Source organism: Lupinus angustifolius, chromosome LG06, assembly GCF_001865875.1.
Source record: "Lupinus angustifolius cultivar Tanjil chromosome LG06, LupAngTanjil_v1.0, whole genome shotgun sequence".
Lineage (NCBI taxonomy): Eukaryota > Viridiplantae > Streptophyta > Magnoliopsida > Fabales > Fabaceae > Lupinus > Lupinus angustifolius.
In genome coordinates this window covers 32,760,215-32,781,050 of record NC_032014.1, presented here as the reverse complement: position 1 = coordinate 32,781,050, position 20,836 = coordinate 32,760,215, and the positions used below count along the sequence as shown (strand labels likewise).

At 32.8% G+C, this 20,836-nt stretch overlaps 3 protein-coding genes across 12 annotated transcripts; 2 read left to right on the top strand and 1 right to left on the bottom strand.

Annotated features, from left to right (window-relative positions):
- LOC109350627 (kinesin-like protein KIN-14P) lies at positions 1,367–9,582 on the bottom strand. Its single transcript, XM_019591852.1, is given in 21 exon segments — positions 1,367–1,420; positions 1,422–1,487; positions 1,574–1,737; positions 2,322–2,575; positions 2,669–2,833; positions 3,418–3,596; positions 3,694–3,800; positions 4,178–4,354; positions 4,437–4,532; positions 4,618–4,699; positions 4,778–6,352; positions 6,503–6,535; positions 6,657–6,749; positions 6,850–6,927; positions 7,261–7,344; positions 7,451–7,557; positions 8,100–8,298; positions 8,719–8,829; positions 8,911–9,068; positions 9,150–9,332; positions 9,536–9,582. Coding segments are annotated over 20 exon segments (3,825 nt in total). The 5' UTR covers positions 9,193–9,332; positions 9,536–9,582.
- On the top strand, positions 10,421–13,163 carry LOC109351378 (NADH dehydrogenase [ubiquinone] 1 beta subcomplex subunit 10-B-like). The gene is made up of 3 exons (XM_019592870.1): positions 10,421–10,770; positions 11,871–11,925; positions 12,947–13,163. Exons 1-2 carry the CDS (start codon positions 10,482–10,484, stop codon positions 11,900–11,902), a joined length of 321 nt encoding a protein of 106 aa, XP_019448415.1. The 5' UTR covers positions 10,421–10,481; the 3' UTR covers positions 11,903–11,925; positions 12,947–13,163.
- On the top strand, positions 14,637–20,505 carry LOC109351372 (carbon catabolite repressor protein 4 homolog 5). Of its 10 annotated transcripts, XR_002108217.1 has the most exons (15): positions 14,641–15,027; positions 15,975–16,138; positions 16,553–16,618; positions 16,715–16,767; positions 17,330–17,411; positions 17,674–17,720; positions 18,061–18,148; positions 18,395–18,487; positions 18,584–18,616; positions 18,904–19,001; positions 19,334–19,466; positions 19,684–19,769; positions 19,849–19,933; positions 20,032–20,152; positions 20,269–20,505. XR_002108217.1 is itself a non-coding variant. In XM_019592857.1 (14 exons), the coding sequence occupies exons 1-14, from the start codon at positions 14,712–14,714 to the stop codon at positions 20,098–20,100; spliced, it is 1,413 nt and encodes a 470-aa protein (XP_019448402.1). In that variant the 5' UTR covers positions 14,642–14,711; the 3' UTR covers positions 20,101–20,505. The 10 variants fall into 10 exon arrangements, 8 of the variants coding, with proteins under 8 accessions (XP_019448408.1, XP_019448405.1, XP_019448404.1 ...); XM_019592857.1 differs by having other exon boundaries at positions 14,642–15,027; positions 20,032–20,505; XR_002108218.1 differs by lacking the exons at positions 19,334–19,466; positions 19,684–19,769 and having other exon boundaries at positions 14,637–15,027; positions 18,584–18,641; positions 18,930–19,001.

The following is a 20,836-nucleotide window of genomic DNA, read 5'->3' as shown; positions in this document are numbered from 1 at the left end:
AGGTCCCAACTCATGTGAGTAATGAAATTGTGTGGGGCATTTCTCTTCAACAACATTAACAATACACATTGGTTGGTGCCACTTCTAGCTAACACTACTTGCAAGTTAATGAGCATTGGTTGTGTAATTTGTGCAATTTTCCTAAGGAGAACTTTGCATTAAATAATGGATTTGAATAAATCTATTTTATTCTATAAGAACATGGTGTTGGATTCCTTCTTAATTCATGATAAAGCATGACTAGAAAAGCTTCTTTAATTGAATGATGATCTTTTCAAAATTTTGGAATTATTTATTGACTTTTGAAGAGACTATGAAGTTTAACATAGAAATTTGAAGGAGCATTTTTAAGGTGTATTGAAATATGGTAAGAGTTAATCTTACACCATGTTTTTTTATGATGAAATATTCATCTGCTTTACTGGATAAGGATTTGTTGTCTCAAATGGTATCATGAACCAATAATATTAAAGTAAAAATAAAAAATATTTAAGTTTTTAATTAACAAGACATGTTTCCATTCGTCCTAGATAATATTCAGGACACAATTTTAGGATAACAAATCTTTGTCCCTACTTCACCACATAAAGGGAACTTGGACTTGTGTGAAAAAGATCAAAAAGCAAGTATGAAGCAATATTGAGAGTAAGTAAGGGAGTCAATATTAACTGTTAGAGACAAATATTATACTAAGTCCATGGTTATTTTCTTATCAATTTGATGAAGTTTTTTCATCTTAAAAAATTATGGATATCATTCTTCACTTTTTCATTTTTTTGTTTACCCATCTGTGGCTTCCATTTTGATTCACACACATCAAAGAAATTAATTCTCAGTATTCGAACACAAGGGTATATATCTACTGTCTCACTCATTTGTATCACTCCATGTATCATAAAAATATTTAATAATTACAATTTTAACTTAAATAATTTTTTTCAACCGATACATTATGTGAGATAACAGATATGCTCCCAAACACATGTGGCTATCATGTTATTATAAAGAAAATATACAAATCATGGATGGAAGATTGTGAGCACACCTAGCTTTAAAATTATGTGCAAATGTTATTTTCCATATACATCTTTCCTCCAAATGATCCATAACTAATCAAGTGAAAGTAACATATTTACAAAATATTTATGTGACTAAAAAGTGAAGTATTAGAAGTTTAGAAGAATCAAAAGAACCACATTTACATGAATTAATAGTAGTAATATTTTGTGTACAACAATGTGTTGAAGTCAAAGTGTAACTACTGCCTCCTACTTTACTGCTACCGTTTAGGATACGTGACTTAGTATATTGTATATTATGTTTTTCTCTTGTACTTAATTGATTATGTTATGTTTTTCTCTTGTACTTAGTCGGGAGCAGTTTGATGCTTCTCAGAACCAAGATAAACATTTTTAAGATCTCTTGAGTAATTGTAGCTGCTCTATCTCCCCATCCTTTATCACTATTTCATCCTTCAGTGTAGCAATCTGCAAGGTCATGTACCAAATTTAAACAAAACATTATATGTTTGTCCTTTGTACCATGAAAACAACATGCAAAGAAAGTTAAGCACCTGCTCCATTAAATCTTTAACATCTGTGCCAGCTTTGGTACTTCTTGCAGCTCCTAACTCAACTCCAGAAACTCTCTCAGCAAACTTCAAAGTACTCACAGATTCAGAGAATGATTTTAGTTCTGAATTAATTTGGACTAACATTAGTGTCTTTGCTTGACCACCTGTTCAGTCAAATCAAACACAGCCTTCAATTGTAGTCTTAGTATCATCTTATTTAAGTAATAGGTAACTCTATGTAATAATTTCTCAATTTAGTCCCTCCTAATAAGTGTCGCTATCCGTACCCTTGACCTTTTGATTATCTCGAGGATCTAGCGGGGCGATCCATAAATCTGACAATCATTTTCAATTTGGCATTTTGATCCATATACTTTAACTCTATCGGAGGGTGTTATGGTGACCCAGTGCATAAGACTTCCATTTAGTTGGATTTGGAGAGTATAAATGGAGAGGCTGTTACTACTATTTGAACTCGTGACCTTATGGTCATTAAGCAACAACCTTGTTGTTGCGTCAAACTCACCCTCTTGTCGTACGTTTTTATAATGACAAACAATGACCAGAAACAAGTTTAAAATAATTGTACATATAATGGCCATACTGAAATTTTAGTGTGCATAAGAATCAAGCTGAAAACAAGTGTGACATGTAAGTAACAAAAGTATACTTATAACTCTTCCTTTTTCTCTAGATATCAAAAAATCAAGACATGCTGCTATAAAGAAATGATAAATAATGAGTTTACCAAGAGAAGTTTGAAGAAGTTGAGTAAGCTTGCTGTTCCTATATGGTACATGAGCACTCTTTTGAGAAAGTGCAAAAATAACATCTCCAAGTGCAGATAATGATTTATTAATATGCTGTGCTTCCTTAAGCCTATCACCAATAACTTCAGACCGATCAACCCTTTCACTTCCAGCCAAATCTACCAAATGAAGGTTACCTTGAAGAGATGTACCAGCCTTGTTATCTACCCCTCTAACATGTATTGAGACAACACTGTGTACACAAGGTTATTGAACTTCATCATGCTAGAAACGAAAAGTTTCGATGTTGAATGAGTATGAATGGTTAAGGACTAGAGTACTCGACCTGTGAGAACGGCTACTTCTTTCATTCATAGCAGTTGAACCTTTGGCTCTATTTTTTAGTCCAATGTCCATGAGCTTCATGACATCAGAAGTTGATTTTACAGGGTACATACTTGCATCTGGTACTGCTAAACCATTTGGTTGAGAGTGACTCAATATCCCAAGTGTGTGCAAATCAAGGAAATCATGGGTTATATGCATAAGAAAAATGTTAGTTGTGCATTTATTTTTGTTGGAAAAGGTTGCTTTGCAGTAAATTTGCTTCTATAATGAGCAAGTAAAACTCTTTCTACTCTCAGATTATTCAGTATCGGTTTGCGAGTTGGATTTTAGAGGGGAATAAAGGAAAATGGAAGATTCAGAGCCATGAAATACACTTGTGAGATGACTCTGAAGCCTCCCCTTTCCCTTCCATAACCCAACTCACAAATAGATGCTTAGTGGATCGAGATCTCTATGGACTTTACGGATCGGGTAAAAACACCCTTGTTTGCTCATTCTAGATGTAAACTCAAATTAAAGGAGTCTGATCACATTTTTTATTTCATATCTTTCACATCAGTGAAGTGGAAAAATCAAAGTTTAACCATGAAAAAACAAGTAATATTAACTGTATTTACATGTGTATATGTAGCATTATTTTAAGATAACATACTTCATGTGATTTCATAAAGAAGTTAAACAAAAGTATTAGAAGAAGGAAGCTGATGAAAAGAATAAACCATCAATTGCAATAGAAAAAAAGGATATTTTTTTGGAGAAGCTTCAACTGATAACAAATCACGCACTTGATCATTATATATCTCAATTATTTGAACACCAATATCATATACTATGGAGTTTTTTCTGGTTGTGGATATGCTGAAGAGATCATTCAGAGCTCTATAGTTAACTCCAAGACTCTCATTTGTTGCACCATTTGGACCGCTCTGAAAAAAAATAGCACTTTATAGAATCAGAAGTTCCTTTAATTATCAACTAGCATGATGTCTAAGATAAAAATCAATATGTAACAAAGGGTTATACCATTGTGTAAGTTTTTCCTGAACCAGTTTGGCCATAAGCAAATATACATACATTAAATCCATCAAGTACTGATCTTATAAAGCCTTGGATATCACCATATACCTCAGCTGCATCATTAAGACAAGTAATAGTGTGTACACCATTATAAGAATGTCAATAACCGAATATTAAGAAGGTTAAACTACTACACATTTCATCAATATGCATTATGCTGGTTTTAAACTTGACCTTATAGTTAAAACTTTCAATTCGATATCCATTTGTGCAATTATTTTCAACTTGATCCTTTGCAGTTTTTATGTTGTTATAATTTATAACACTATTTGTTGGATTTGAAGTATAGGGACTGAGTTTAAAATGATTATTACATAAGTACCAAAGTGAAAGCTTAATGATAAAACAACCCTATTACTATGATGCAAAAAGTACAATAGTTTATGCATTGAAAGCTTAATGATAAAGTGGTGAGTATATAGAGATAAACCTTGAGTTGAGGCAGGACCAAAGACCTTGTTAAACTTAAATGATCTAAGAGCTTCTTTCCCTTGTTTTGATGGATTTGCCACAACTAACTCAGTTTCACCAAGGTGTTCCACAATAGACTGTTTTTCCTTCTGTCCAGGGATAAATGGTCTTACTCTACAATAAACTCTTATGTTTCCTGTATCATAGTATTTTTCTTCATGTCAGTTCATTAATACAACTATATCAATTACCTATTAGACAAACACTGACAATGTCACCTTTTAAATCTTGAACTTCATTAAATAGTTTTCGATTTTCAGCAAGAACTTCTTGGTAACTCTCAGCTGTATCAACTATTGGTTTAATATTTACACCTGATCAAGTATCAATATAATGATCAGAGCTTACACATTCCATAAAAATTAATGCATGAATATAACATTTAGCGCGAAGGCCTACCTAATCGGTTACATTCTTCTGCATAAATCATTTGTTCTTTCTTAACATCTTGCTTGATAGATTGCCAAGACAGTCTCAATTCCTGGATGCTCAAAGTTCAGTACAATATTGTAATATTTGAGACTATAGCAATAAGATTGATACTAACACATAAATTTACCTGTATTGAACCAAACTGAAAAGTCAATGCTTTATGCAACTTGTTCTTTTCAATGTTCCACTTCTGAAACATTGACTCATTTGCTTTAATCTTGTTTCTTAATTTTTCCAACATATGCTCATATTCTTGTGACTTTTGTTCCAATTCTCCTTTAGCACCATTAGCTTTTGCTTCCAACTGTGAGCATTGTACTTTATATGTCTTGTTCAATGTTTCTAGTTCTTGCTTCAATGTTGAAATTTCTGTACCTTTGTCCACCAACTCTTTCATCAACCTAACAACATTTTTGTCATCTGCCTTCTTTGCTTTGGTCTTCTCAGCCTGTAGTTCTTGCTTCAATGTTAGAATTTCCATATTTTTGTCATCCAACTCTTTCGTCAACCTATTGACATCTTCTTCATTTACCTTCTTTTCGTCCATTTTAGTCTTCGCCACTTGTAGTTCTTGCTTCAATGTTGAAATTTCCATATTTTTGTCATCCAACTCTTTCGTCAACCGATTGACATCTTCTTCATTTACCTTCTTTTCGTCCATTTTAGTCTTCGCCACCTGTAGTTCTTGCTTCAATGTTAAAATTTCCATTTTTTTGTCATTCAAATCTTTCATCAACCTATTGACATCTTCTTCATTTCCCTTCTTTTCATCCATTTTAGTCTTCGCCACCTGTAGTTCTTGCTTCAATGTTAAATTTTCCATATTTTTGTCATTCAAATCTTTCGTCAACCTATTGACATCTTCTTCATTTCCCTTCTTTTCATCCATTTTAGTCTTCGCCACCTGTATTTCTTGCTTCAATGTTAAATTTTCCATATTTTTGTCATTCAAAACTTTCGTCAACCTATTGACATCTTCTTCATTTCCCTTCTTTTCGTCCATTTTAGTCTTCGCCAATTGTAGTTCATGCTTCAATGTTAAAATTTCCATATTTTTGTCATTCAACTCTTTCATCAACCTATTGACATCTTTTTCATTTCCCTTCTTTTCTTCCATTTTAGTCTTCTCCACTTGTAGTTCTTGCTTCAATGTTGAAATATGCTCATTTTTGTCTTCCATCTCTTTCGTCAGCCTAATAACATCTTTTTCATTCGCCTTCTTTTCTTCCATTTTAGTCTTTGCAATATGTAGTTCTTGCTTCAATGTTGAAATTTCTGTATTTTTGTCCTCTAGCCCTTTCACCAACTTAATAACATCTATGTCATTTGCCATCTTCTGTTCCATCTTAGTCTTCTCGGTCTTTAGTTCTTGCTTCAATGTTGAAATTTCCGTGTGTTTTTCCTCCAGTTCTTTCATCAATCTTATAACATCTTTGTCATCTGCCTTGTTTTCTTCCATTTTAGTCTTCGCAATTTGTAGCTCTTGCTTCAATGTTAAAATTTCCGTATTTTTGTCCTCTAGCCTTTTCACCAGCTTAATAACATCTATGTCATTTGCCATCTTCTGTTCCATTTTAGTCTTCTCATTTTGTAGTTCTTGCTTTAATGTTGAAATTTCCATGCTTTTTTCCTCAAGCTCTTTCGTCAACCGAATAATATCTTTGTCATCTGCCTTATTTTCTTCCATTTTAGGCTTGTCATTCTGCATTGAGGGATCAAAGAGCCATAATAAAAACAGGACAAAGTAGTTCAATGGAAACATGTTTTGTATTTAGCACCGAAAATAAAAAGTTGTCTTTTCTTGTTTCTAAAACTGCATCGATATGTTACTTGCGAAGCAATAAAACGTTACCTTTAACTGCTGAGGTTGGTTTGTAGCAAAATCCTGTTGCAAAAGTTCACTATGATAAATAGAAAATTTGTACTGATATGCAATGTTCAAGGAAATTTCAATGGATCTATTTGTTCACTTCTAACATGGTGACTAGATGAACTATTTTTTGTACCTCACTTTCTTTCTTACTTCCAGATGCAAGAACCTCTAGTACTCTTATTCTTGATTGATACTTATCTTCGCGCGTCTTAAAAAGATTGTTTTGCTGAAGGAAGAGGGTAAGAAAATGATATGAGGAAACCAATTGAGAAAGCCAAAGGTTAGTACTTAGTACTAGCCTTTTCCAAATAATGTGATTGACATACAGTTTTTAAATGTTCCGCTTGAGTTGATATGCGCCGCTCAATCTCCTGAACAACTTTTCGTAACAAGCAAGCCACACGCTGAGATGTGAAGATATTGTCAGAAAATATACTTGAAACCTTAAGGCCTATTTGATTTAAGAAACCGTTTTTTGTTTTCATTTTCTGTTTTAGTCATAATTACAAGTATGCTACCTTTTTGTAGTGTGTTTCTATTTTCAAAGATTCATATAGGAAAGAGTGAAAACAAGCTAGCATACATGTAAATCATAACAAAAATAGAAAACGTTTTCTTAAAAAAAAAACAGACCTTAACATGTTACATGTGTATGTGAAAACATTTGCATGGTTATATACATGTGTTTAATGAATGCATTTATGTATATATGTAACATGAAAGCCTCAAAACCATACTTGGGGTATTTCTCCACTTCTTCTTTCAACACTTTCTTCCAGAATACCATTCACAACACTCAACAGTGATTGAGTAGGAGCATTCTGCAACAATAGATGCTGAAATAAATCAGTGATGCATGGAACAAGATAAATATATATGAAAATTATGTAAATGTTGAAGGTGATGAAAAAGACTACAAGAATTTACATCTAAATTGGTTGATTTCATCAGTTCTGAAATTTTTGCTTCCGGAAGATCTGAGTAGCTTCCATGTTTCAGTTGAAACACATCATGGATCTTACTACCTACATGCTCTACAGAAAATATAAAATTGAGCACCAATAATCACTTATAGTCTAAAGATGAGTTTATTTCTAGCAATATTGGCTTTATATGTAAGTTGTAAAAATATGTATAATACTAGCAAACTTAGCTTATTGAAATATATATAAATTTTATATCATACAAATACAGCAAAAATATGCAACACCATAGTTTACTTTTATAATCAAGCATAACAACTCTCTAAGTCACATGTCAAATTATCAATGATCCTAGTTTAGACAGAGAAAATCTCATTGAGCTTTTCTGAAATAGTTCTGTTTGTGTAACTGTGAATTATTTCTTCAGCCTCATAATGTGTGGAGTTACTCTTAACATATTCCTTTAGGAAAATGCTCACTACATCACAAAATAGCTTACATTTTTCATATTTGTCTGTGATAGAATTATACTATAGGCTGCAATATGTATATGTGTATAATAAGGTATCATCTCACACCATCTTGTTCTATATGCATATCAAACACCACCTAGGAGGTTATGTACACATAAATATCACTAAAATTCACCATACCAGGCATAACCGGGCTACGCACGATACGTTGAAACGTTGTCTCGGATGAAACCTTCCTCTGGTCTGTAAAATGGACATTGGAAGATACATTCCTAAGTGGTCTCACTACACTGGAACTAGTTCCATTATCACCCCATGCATTCTGTAAACTTTTTGCTCTTAGTGTTAAAAGACAATCCACAACAGATTTCATATTTCCCTGCACAATAAAAGAGACAGTATCACAATCATAACAATTTATGTTAGACATAGATAAATGTAGTAGCATCTTACCCTACTTTTGTTTATATGTATACTAGGTAGTGGTTATATAAATTTTGTTGTGCAATGGCTCATATTCAATGGACCGAACCTTTTCTCATCGTAATAGCAATACAAGTTATGGACTTGAGCTGAGAGAATAAGGATTACAAGATCTACTGCACTCATGGACCCAAGTGTTCATGGGATGTTTCTATTTGATGTTTATATTTGGTGTTTGGGAAACAGACACAAGTTAGTTTCAAGGCTAACCAACACAAGACTCGGGATATTCTAGACTACGGCTACACATTTAATCACCAAACTATAAGTTGAGAATATTGTTACAATTCATGACACAAAACCTTGTCTCTTATACCTTCTCTAGGTCCAAAATTTCAAACTTGGGCAAGCCCAACAAATCCAATGCTGCAAGAAACCTTTTAACATTTTCTGATTGTGATGGCAGAGAATGATAAAAATCATTAACCTACAAAATACAAACCAAACTAAGCCAAAAATGAAGTTTCAAATTAATAATCTCAATTAATTGCAAAGTGAAAAATATTACCACATTGACTGAACCAGGTCTTAGCTTGTTCAATATCTGGCATAAAACTGTACCATTGCTCAAGCATGTTCTTAACTCACCATCACTACTATTTATTGGTATATTCAAGGAAGGAAGAACACTATTTAACCATTGAACCAAAACCATTCGATTCTTGGCTGAAATTTATTAAAACAAAAGTAGCTTAAGAGATATAAAATGTAGCTTAATATACAAATCATTAAGATTAATTGCCATACCTTCAACCTCACCAAGATTATTGGAATCAGATAGAGGATTCATCACTATGTGATTATTGGAATGACACAAACTTCAGATATCCATGGAGATACTTTTCATATAAGTTTCCATTGTATCATATTATGGAAGTTTTTTAAATACACATTTCCATTGTATCATGTTACCAAATAAGCTCCTGAAAGCTGAAATTGATATCCAATGTCACCAACAAAAGTAAAAGTTAGAATCTTAGTATTAAGCTGAAATATGGTTTCTAATTTTCCATCATAAGGACAAAATATGTTGGTGTAAATTAAACCAAGACTATTTCCAACTTAAAGAAACTAAAAAGTAACAAAACAATAACATGGATAATATGACTAGGTGCAAAATAGGAGAACACAACCTTGGAGATAAAATGAAATATTGACATTGAAACAAAGGTTGTTGTTGTTGTTGTTGGGAGAATTGAGTTTACTAGAGAAATCATGCATTAAAATTTTGTACACATATATTATTTAAAAAATAAAATAAGTAATGAAATTTGGAGTGTTTGGTTAGGATGGTGAGAAAGATGGAAAGGGATGGTCCTACAAAATAGGAGAGCAACACTCTCTACGTCAAGATGAACAACACCAATCAATGAATAAACCACCTCCCGCCAAAATAAGAAAGGTGGGTGTTTGCCACGTGTCACACACCCTATAGGGATGCTATGTAAATTCGTGACAAAGATCAATTATATTCAATGGTACCAATTAGCTTATGTTGTAGAGAATGAGTTTTTTGATTCCTATAATTAAGTGAAACGAAAATTCAATACCACTATGGCAAGTAGTAGTATCTAGATAGAACACTAATAGATGAGGAAATTAGAGACATCTTCAATATACTCATTCATCATTCATGAATTGAAACTTGTAAGATATTAAACATACATAAATAAATAAATAATTGTAATATATATATATACTGCAAGCAAGCGTAAAGAATTATATACAATTAGTATATCATCCATCAATTCATTGATATTACTTTACTTGAAAAGTCAAAAATAATTAAACATGAATAATAGATAATACTGTATTAAATAGCTTTTTCTCGTAGATATGATTTATTCACCATCTTTTCTCTAGAAGTAATTCTATAAGAAAATTACATTTGCCAATTCAATTAAGCACAATTGATTTTTCTTCTTCTACTACTACTACTTTTTATAATGGGTCAATAACCAATTAGTAGTGAACAAAACAAAGCCCAAAATAACCTAAACAACAAAACCATCGAAAACTCCACACTCTCTCACTATTCACAAACTCTGAAGAAGAAGAAGGTGATAAGAATTTTGAGAAATGGGAAGGAAGAATCGGAAAGTTGAATTCGATGAAGTTCCACCAGACAATATCGATCCTGAACATCCATATAAGGATCCAGTTGCATATCTTGAGATGAGAGAACACATTGTAAGAGAAAAATGGATCCAAATCGAGAAGGCCAAAATCATCAGAGAAAAGCTTCGTTGGTGTTATCGCATCGAAGGTGTTAATCATCTTCAGAAATGTCGCCACCTTGTTACTCAGTATCTTGAATCTACTCGTGGTATTGGTTGGGGCAAAGATGGTCGTCACCCTTCTCTTCACGGTTCGAAACGTTTCATTTCATTCACCCCCATTTCAGTTTTTTCATTTTTTTTTTCATTTTCATTGTTTAATGCATATGGGTTTTGTGAATTTTCAATTGGGTCTACGTGATTACATGAAAGTTGTGATTTTTAATTTTTTGTTCACAATTGAGAGAAGGATTTTTTTGGGTTTTTGAATTATCAAGTATGTTGGGTGTGTAATTTATCTCTAATTGCAATTTTAATAATTGAGTGAATACCCAAATTAGATCTAAGAAAAATGTGACCTAATTTAGTCGATATGAAAAATTTGTTTGACAGTTATTTGAGATACTTAGGTATCTTTCATTTCTAGGGACTAATTGGGAGACAGATTTTTTTTTATAGGACAAACTTATGTATTTATTCTAATTTTGTTTTTGTTCAGTCTTGATTAAATGTTATTGACATTTGTGGTAGAAATACACAAAGGTTTTGCTAATTATCCGGTGGGTTGGTTCGGTTGGAGTTGCCATTGGGTGTCTTTGGGGTGTTCATAGTCGTCGATGCAAATTTTTAGCATGTTTTACTGGCTGCATTTAAACTTGCATGATTAAATTAGACTTTTGTGTCCTGCTGTGCACAAAAGTTCCATTTTTTAGTGAAAAAAGTGACCGTTTTGTTATTACAAGATCATTCCTTTTAGGTATGTTTAGTGAGACATGACATCTTACTATGTCTCTCTTCTCTTGATAAAGTTATTGGTTGTATTTAAAGATAATAAATTGCTAATAAGCTAGATTAATGGATATAATTTCTTGTGTTATCTGCTAAAAGAAATTAAACATATATATATATATATATATATATATATATATATATATATATATATATATATATATATATATATATATATATATATATATATATATATATATATATATATATATATATATATATATATTGTAATAATTGAAGTAAATTAAACACTTGTCGTGAAAATGTAGTTGTAGGAGGCTTCTTATGTTTGAGCTTTGTTTTGAGGGAGAGACTTGGAATCCATTTCTTATTTTCAGTAGTAATGATGTCTTTTGGTGCTTGTGTGGTGATTCTTTATATCTTGTTTACTTTTCTGAACCAGGTCCAAAAGTTGAGGCAGTTGAGTCCGAATGATATATCCCAGGGAAAAATAAAAGGTAAAACAGCATTCCTGTCATTTTTGCCCATCTCTTTATGTAAATAGTTAAAGAGGAATTTTAACAAGTGACCTAAGAGCATTGTTTAAGGAAGATAAAAAAGAAATTGCCTTGGAAAATGATGCTTTAACTTATCTAGAAGCGTTACACTTTGTTTTCCAATGCTAAATTCCTTTGTTTGTATTCCTTAAACAATGCCCTTAAGACACTCGTTAACACAACCCTACCTAAATAAATCCTAATGATAAAAAAAGTTGGACTTGCAAATGAAAGCCAATTTCAACTAAAATTACTTTTTTCATGTTTCCAACTTCTCATGAATTTGAGCTAGTAAAGTTTTGGTTTACTCAATAACAACTTATAGTCGAACATTCCAGACATTGGTGAAGGAAGTAAATCTGCTATATGAACCATTTGAACTAGTCCTATATATGGAGCTAAAATAGATAACTTTCAAGCTTTGGTTGCCGTCGCCGTAAACCTGTTTGTACATATCATTTTTTAATTTAACATAGATGCAGGTGATTAGTGTGGCATTGATAAGGAGAATTACTATTACTATATATTAAAAGCAATAATATTGAACTTACTACTACTGCTTAAGATGCATTGCTGTTGCTTATCAAAATAATAAGAGTATGTGAAAGGTCCTAATTCATCGGTTGTGGTCTCCTCCCCAACACAAGAACTTTGTTCACTAAGTGATGATTGATGAGCCATTGCAAGTTTATTGTATTGATAATAACTAGTCATTGGGTTTATTTGATATATTTGGCCAGAAACATTTATTTGGTTTGTTAATTTGGTAAATGTAACCTTGTCTTTTGAATTCTTGATCACAGACTAATATTACCCCAAGTTGTCTGAAAACTTGTATGTTACATATTTGGTCAAATCTAAATCTCAACACAACTTCCAATTTACATACAGAATCTGTTTGCCCTACTATTCTTTAATTTTTCTATCGTTAATTATAAATTTGCGCCTGTGAAATAAAATAAGTTTTGGTCCTTTTTTGCAGGGGAGATTGATTACCTGAAATCACATATGGGTGTATTGCCTATGTTGCAGTTTATTTTGTTCTTGTTCTTTTTCCTTACTCAAACTTCTTGTGATTTATACCGGTATTTCGGCATAGAAGCTATGGGCAGAAAAGTATTATGAAATAAGTTTCTCCTATTGGAAGTTGTGATATGTGCTTCATTAATAACATGATGCTATATGTGTCTTTTGGCCCCTACCTTATTCAAGGGAAAGACTCAAATTTCAATGTTGAATCAGATTTGTTAGTTATGAAATTTTATTGTCATAGTTGGATTTGTTGGGAGTGACAAGCAATGGGTGACCAAGACAACAATCCACTTAAAGATTCTTAATTGTGAGGTATGTGATCCGGAATTGCTAGACCCGCCATAGAATTCGAGCACTTCACCATATCGCCCGCTTTATTCTCCACAATAATTTCGTGAATACCTAAACGTTCACATATATATGTTCTTGGAACTCTGTGAGACTCTTAGAATCGACAAGGCAACTAGCAATGTCATTCACCTTCGCCGGTTGAAGGTTGTGCTACTTGATACAATCACACTTGGGAGAAACTAGAGCTAGCCTTCTTGAACAAGTTCTTCTTACCCTTCAAGATTGTGTGTAAGAAACAAATCAAAGTTTATTTATAGTTCATGGCTAGGTTTGATTCAACTTAAAAATTAAGAAATGGAAGTAAAAGAATGTTTTCTTTTAAAGAAAAATCTCTCTGGCCAAACAAGGTCATTGACTTATTTTCCGATCAAGTCAAAAATCCCTCATGGGTGTTTCCAAAAACAAAATCTTTAGCACAGATTGCTAAAAATCTAAGGGATGAAGCTTACAAAGGATAATATGAATGATTGAATTAGAAGAGTTTATTAAATTTTGTTGATAAGTATTAAATTACTTGAAAAAGTTTAGAATCTAACTTATTAGTCATAAATAACTTCAATTGACTTATCAAATCACCTCGTGGATGCATTTTTATAAATTTTAAACTTCTAAACCAAACAAAACTAACTTGTAAGATGGTGACAAATAGACATAATGTTACATAGGGGGTGAGGGTGAGACAGGTTGAACATGTCACTTACCTGTCCCTATATATTGATTGAGTCAATTTTTGAATCTGAACTCATTTCTAATTAAGATAAGATGCGTGAGGGACGAGTCCAAAATAAGACGGTCAAGATAGGGACGAGTTCGAGTTAAGATATGACATAGATTTTTTTCCTCTAATATTTAAGCATGTATAATCAAAATTATCACAATTTGTATGTAAACTCAACTAAAATCTACATCTCACATACATGAGTATATAAACTACAAACTGTAAATTGCATATTTCAAACTAAAAACTATCATAATCTTATTTTTTGATACAATTGTAATCATTACCTTACTCATATTACAATCCAATCAATTTGATATGATATATGCAATTAATTAAACAAAATATGATATATTGTTGAGACAAGTCCAAATAATATACAAATCAATGTATTTTCATTATTTTTTGCTATAAAATGCATTAAATTAACAACCGTTGTAAAGATATATTATTTAAATTACTCTTTTAATTGGTTTACTTAATTGCATTATCACATTTATAGATGGTATAAGAGGCTATTTATATAATTCACTAAAACTCAGCCGTGTAACTCTTCTTCAATTTATGTGAGTACTTGAATTAATTAGACCGTGTCCAATTGTGTTCAACAGTTTGTGACCGCAACCTTTCACATTCTCCGACCATCATGGCTAGCCGCAGTCACCGAAAACCTCCACCGGAAAATTCAAACGCCGGTTATCATTCAAAGCGGAGAATACCTTATCAATTGAAACCCTCAGCATTATGGTCTCACACTAAACGGCGCAGATTCAATTCTAACTCCCAAACCGTGACTCCAGATACCAATAACCCTTCTCGGTCGAACCGGTTCGAACCCTTTCGTTCTTCGTCTAAGTCTCGCAGAAAGAAAAGAGATGAAAAATCAATCAGAAGCAGTATTATTGAAGATTGTTCTTCTAGAAGATGGGCTTTTTCTTCCACAGATTGTTCTAACTACAAGGGTTAGAATCATAATAAGATAGCTGATTTTGGAAATTATGTTTATTAATTTGAAGTTTTGGTTTAGGTTTCATCCAAATTTCTCTGCCAATTGTGTGCTATGCTTTTTGTTTGTATACTTAATTGTCAGTTTAACATGTCACGAGAAGAGGAAATTTTAGCGCACAACTATAAGAGTCGTAATGTAGTATGAGAGAGTGAATGTTAGGCGGTAAAAGGAAAATAAGAGAATAAACTGAACTTAGTATCAGATATGTGAGAATGTTATGTGAGATAATTGAATGTGTTAGACATGATAACATGGGGAATCAATGTATAAGAGAAATATTGAGGTAGTAGCGATTGTGGAAAGATGGTAAGATATAGCCTTAGATGGTTTGAACATGAGTGGAGAAGACATGCAAAAGCTCTAGTAAAGAGAGTAGATTAGATTGAGCCATGGGGGGTAGCCCAATTGCTAGAGTTAGAGAGACTAGGAAAAACTATAAGCGAAACCATTAATAAGAGTTTTGATGTTAATGGGAAAAAGGTTGATCCATGTAATGTTTCCGACTTTGGGAAAAGCCTTGGTTGTTTTTGAATTGGGTTTGTTGTGATTGTTTTCCATTTAAGCTAAATTTTAGCAATCTAGTGTTACATTAGTGTAGGAAAACTTCACAGTTTAATAACTAGGTGGCAGATGCCTCATGCCATGCTTCATATTCATGCAATTAAATTTGGTTATTGCTTTTTACCAAAATTGTCTTGAACCTAGGGATGATTGCATTTGATACTTTGCTTTGTTTGTCATGGAATCATGGTTAATTAATTTTTTGTTTCCATTAATTAACACCCTATGAAGAAGATGGCTGATGGGTTACTCTATTTTGGCCCCACTGATTGTCAATTAGAGTAAGTTGATTGTGTCTATATTCATATCCACAATTCTGAACGCTGTTCTGTCTTGCAGATAAGGTGGTAGTTGTTTCATACAATATACTTGGTGTTGACAATGCATCAAAGCATATGGATTTGTATCCAAATGTTCCACGTAGTTTCTTGGACTGGGATAGGCGGAAAGGACTCATACTTGAAGAAATTGATAACTACAGTGCAGGCATACTGTGTTTCCAGGTGCTTTAATAGTCCTTTCCCTGTGTTATAAACTGCATAGCAAAAATTATGAACTTGTTTCAAACTTACCATCATATCACATTTAGTCATTTAGGAGATTTGCAACTCTATTGAGCTTTGAAAGGTAGAGAACGAGGAGTTAAAGATAAAATTTTAAACCGTTATATTTTCTAGTTTAGCTGTCTATGACTATTGGTTACAACGGAGTTTGTGAATCTCTTATATTTTTTGTATGCTCCTTCATAGTCTTTTTAGATATTTAAGTTACATGCATGTTGATGCCGGTTGGCGCAAACATTCAAGTTTTATTTTACCTGATTTAGTATTTATTTTCTGGTTGAAATGGTAAGCTAACAACACATATCATATAATTGAGTTGTCAATAATATTTTTTCATTGCGCTTATATCTGCAGGAGGTTGATCATTTTAATGATTTGGATTATCTTTTCCAGAACAATGGCTTTAAAGGTGTTTACAAGGTCTGTTATTTGCATATTTGAGCTGTCAGATCAAGTTTTTCTTTTCAAATGTTTAATCCAATTCCTTACGTGGGTTATTATTATCAATTATCTCAGGCCCGCACAGGGGAAGCACTTGATGGGTGTGCTGTATTCTGGAAAGATAATTTGTAAGTTTCCATTAACCCTAAGTGATTTAAATTATTGTGTTTTTGCATCTCACTGTTGGAAGTGATTCCCACACCGTCTGCCTCATTGTCTCTATAATGGTTTAAATATACGTTAGACTACTCATCTCATTGCCAATTTGTTTTGAAAGTTGAAACGGAACCTGGACATGGTATTAGAGCCATAGCCTAACTTCTCTCAAGTTGTCTTGGGACAAAAGATACCCTTTCGTAATTGGTCAAAGGTAACCCATCACCTTGTCTGATAAGCTTATGTGGAGGAGGCATGTTGGAAATGATTCCCACATCAGTTGCCTCATTTTTTCGAGAATGGTATATATATCTATTGGGTTACTCCTCTAAATATCAATTGATTTTGAGATGGAACCTTAACACTTATATTAGTCTTTTAGTATGTGGCATTTATAACTTTTGATAAAAGTAAATGTGTTGTCTAATTATTCTTTTGTGCAAAAGACTGCGGATAGATTATGATGTGATATTCATAAAAATACAGAGTTCCAAAATTGCTCTAAACATGGTATGATTTGAAATTTGAATGCAGATTCACTCTTTTGGATCAAGAAGATATAGAGTTCCAAAGATTTGGCCTCCGTAATAATGTTGCTCAGCTTTGTGTTTTGGAGGTTTTATTTTCTCTTTATGTAATCTGTTTCCTGTCTATGCTTTATATTTGTTTTTTTGTCTGTTAAAATGATTTGAGGTACAGGAAACCAATTTTTGCCCTGTACCTTGAATTCTGTTTTACCAAGTATCCATGTATAATGTATTATGTATACATGTGTGGTTGTGTTCTTGTTGCAATGAAGCCAATTATTTTAGGTTTTGTTTTGATATCTTATTAATGTCATATTACTCTTTATTTCATTATCTGTTTTCACTCTTTAGGTAAAAGATGATGAACTGGAATCTGATGCATGTGCCCTAACAAAAGTGTAAGTTATATGTGCCTAAAATGTGTGATATGAAGAAAGTTATTCATGTCTTTAAAACATCAATTCATGCAACACTGGATAGTAATATATTTTAAATTATTACTTTCCAACATGTGACAAGTTAATGATGTATATTGAATCTTCTTTTCTTACTCTTCTTATAACCTTTATTTTATCTCTAATATTTAGCAGGATAGCTAAGTTTTACAATGAAATTTTTTAAAAGAAAAATGTATGCATTCATGTATTCACCTATGCTAACAGATAGGTGGTGCTTACTTCATGATCATAGATTTTTCATACTTCCAACTTAGTAACTTGCTTTATCTCCCATCTATAGGACATCATCGACCAAAAAAAGAAGATTTGTGATCGGAAATATACATGTGCTGTTCAACCCAAATCGTGGAGACATCAAACTTGGCCAGGTACTACTTGAATTTTATGAACTAGCAATGTTGAATCATAATGATTTTGCATGTGCAAGCGTGTTTCTGTATGTGTGTGCTTTTACTTTTTTTTTATTTTTAAAAATGGGCTGGCGATGGTGTAAATCTATAATCATTCTGCATTAGGTTATACTAAAAGAAAATATATTTCATTGTCTGTGGTTAATTAAGTTTTCTAATTTATTTTATTGATCCTGGTAATTTGTCACATCACATAATGGATAGGTCAGACTTTTACTTGATAAAGCCTACAAGTTATCACAAAAATGGGGCAGCATCCCTGTTATTATTGCTGGGGACTTAAATAGCGTTCCACAGGTAAGATATTGCTTTGTATAGTTGAATAATTTTAGATTAGAGATCCGATGTGCTGTTACTTCATTTCTTCTATTTGTTTTCATCTCTTGTTATCAGAGTCCAATATATGAATTCTTGGCTTCATCCAAGGTGAGTTTGTCATCTCCTGATCATGGTATATTCTCAAGTCTTGTAGCTTATTTTTTGTGCAGTTTTTTAGAGATATTTGATTATACGAACAGACCTTGAATAGGTGATTTGTTTGTTCTTTCCATATTTGTTCTTTACTTTTTCCCAGCCCCCAACCCCTCTAGGTTTAAGGGCAGGATTTGTTTTTTTTGGAGGGAGCATTTCTGTTTAACAACTTAAGCTCTAATTATAGCCTCTCAATGAGTTTTCAGTATTTATTCATAAAGTTATTGTTCTAATTATTGCAGTTAGACATCCAATTACATAATCGCAGAAATATATCAGGACAGCTTGATATTCAGTCCAATAGCAGAGTCTTCAGATCACAGATTGGTGATGAAGCTAGGTTGTTTGAGTTTGTACAAATTATTTTATTTTCAGTTACTATGTGTCATGACTTTATCTCATTGCCCTTCCTAAAAATCAAGGCAATTATCAATGACGGGGATCATTTATCTGTTAAGATTTCGGAATCATTTATTTGTTGACATTGAAAAGGGTTTTTTTATAGCTCTGAATCATTTATTTGTTGACATGGAAAAGATGTTTTTTATAGCTCTGAATAAAAATTAATACCTTATAGTATTAGAAAAGGGTTGTAAATTGTAATCATTGTGTATGACAAATGTGCAAGAATTAGGTGTACTCTGAAATAATTTAGGTTTCCATCTGGTGCAGCTTTTCAATGTCTATTTCAAGACAAGTGTTATACCAATGGAGTATAGAGGAACTAAGGCTTGCAACTGGCGCAGCAGGAGTCACTCATCTTCAGCACCACCTAAAGCTCTGCAGTGCCTATAGTGGTGTTCCTGTATGATATTTTAATCTCCCAACTATATTTCTGGGTCTACTTTTGCAACTTTTTTATGCTAAAGACAAAAAATTTATCCCTGATATATTGATGAGAAACTCCTCAGAAAAAAGTAGTTAACTTCATCAAACATTTTTGTCAGTTTCAGTTCAGACAGTTACATGTCATATTTGCAGCTTAGTCTTGCACAAATCTCATATAGTTGCTGCTGCTGCAGGGAAATAATAGAACAAGAGATGATATTGGGGAGCCATTAGCAACATCATACCACTCCAAATTCATGGGAACTGTTGACTATATCTGGTACTTATATTGTTCCATGTTAAACACCAAAATTGCTTACATATACAAACCGTTCGTTACTGATGTCAGTGATAATCAGGCATTCGGAGGAACTGGTTCCGGTTAAAGTTCTTGAAACAATGCCCATTGATATTCTTAAAAGAACTAGGGGACTCCCCACTGAGGTGCTTTACTTGAAACCAGGTCTTATATGTATGCATGCTTATGTATTTGATTCCACATTTGATTATTAACATCTTTGTGATTATTTTGTGCCATGTAGAAATGGGGTAGTGACCACCTTGCACTTGTATGTGAATTCGCTTTTGTGAACAATGGCAATGTATCTTGATTGCTTCAGTATGCAGTTCCAGTCCAGGATTTTTCACATTCTTGAATGCTTTCTGCAAAAGTGTTTATGAGGTTTGAGTCTTAAGCAGATCAACTAGTGTGGAGACCGAGTGTCGAAGCATGGCCATCATCGATAATCGGATTGAATCCTAAGTTCATGTCCACCTACCTCTTCTTTCTCTGCACAGTCCTTTTGCTGTTAAGGAACATTATGAGATCCAACTGTGAAATGCAGGTGATCTATGAAGTACAGACTCTTCAAAATAGTCTTTGTGTTCATGTAGTACCTATGTCAGACATATTCCTGGGAGATACTTGGACACTCCTAATTGTATTCCATAGTTTTTTACATTTATTTTTTGTATTGTTATAAATAGAAATGTCACAAAAATTGGATTAGCTTTCACATTTTATAGCACTCACTACCTTAATTTTTAAAATTTGCTATATCCCCCCATGTCTATGTTGTCATGTCTGAACTTCCTAACGGCTGAGAACTCGAAACCAACATCATGTTACAAAGGATCTGCAAACTGTCCATCTATCTAGCTCAGATGTTGCATGGAAGTGCTGTAAAATTCATCAACAATCTTTTGCTTACTAAATATGCTAGGTAACAACTGTTCTGAGAATGAGTTTGTATATATCTAAAATAATGAGGTTCAGAGACAAATTGAATTATTACTTATCTCCATTCAAAAAAATAGATCACCTATCTTTTTTGCTGTTGATTGCTG

What these genes read in the sequence shown, in the direction of transcription:
- LOC109351378 (XM_019592870.1), top strand. Translation starts at nt 10,482, where the DNA reads ATGGGAAGGAAGAATCGGAAAGTTGAATTCGATGAAGTTCCACCAGAC. An exon ending in TCGTCACCCTTCTCTTCACG is followed by an intron (nt 10,771 to 11,870) that starts GTTCGAAACGTT and finishes TTTCTGAACCAG; the next exon opens with GTCCAAAAGTTGAGGCAGTT.
- LOC109351372 (XM_019592857.1), top strand. Translation starts at nt 14,712, where the DNA reads ATGGCTAGCCGCAGTCACCGAAAACCTCCACCGGAAAATTCAAACGCC. An exon ending in GCATGTGCCCTAACAAAAGT is followed by an intron (nt 17,721 to 18,060) that starts GTAAGTTATATG and finishes TCCCATCTATAG; the next exon opens with GACATCATCGACCAAAAAAA. An exon ending in CAGATTGGTGATGAAGCTAG is followed by an intron (nt 19,002 to 19,333) that starts GTTGTTTGAGTT and finishes CATCTGGTGCAG; the next exon opens with CTTTTCAATGTCTATTTCAA.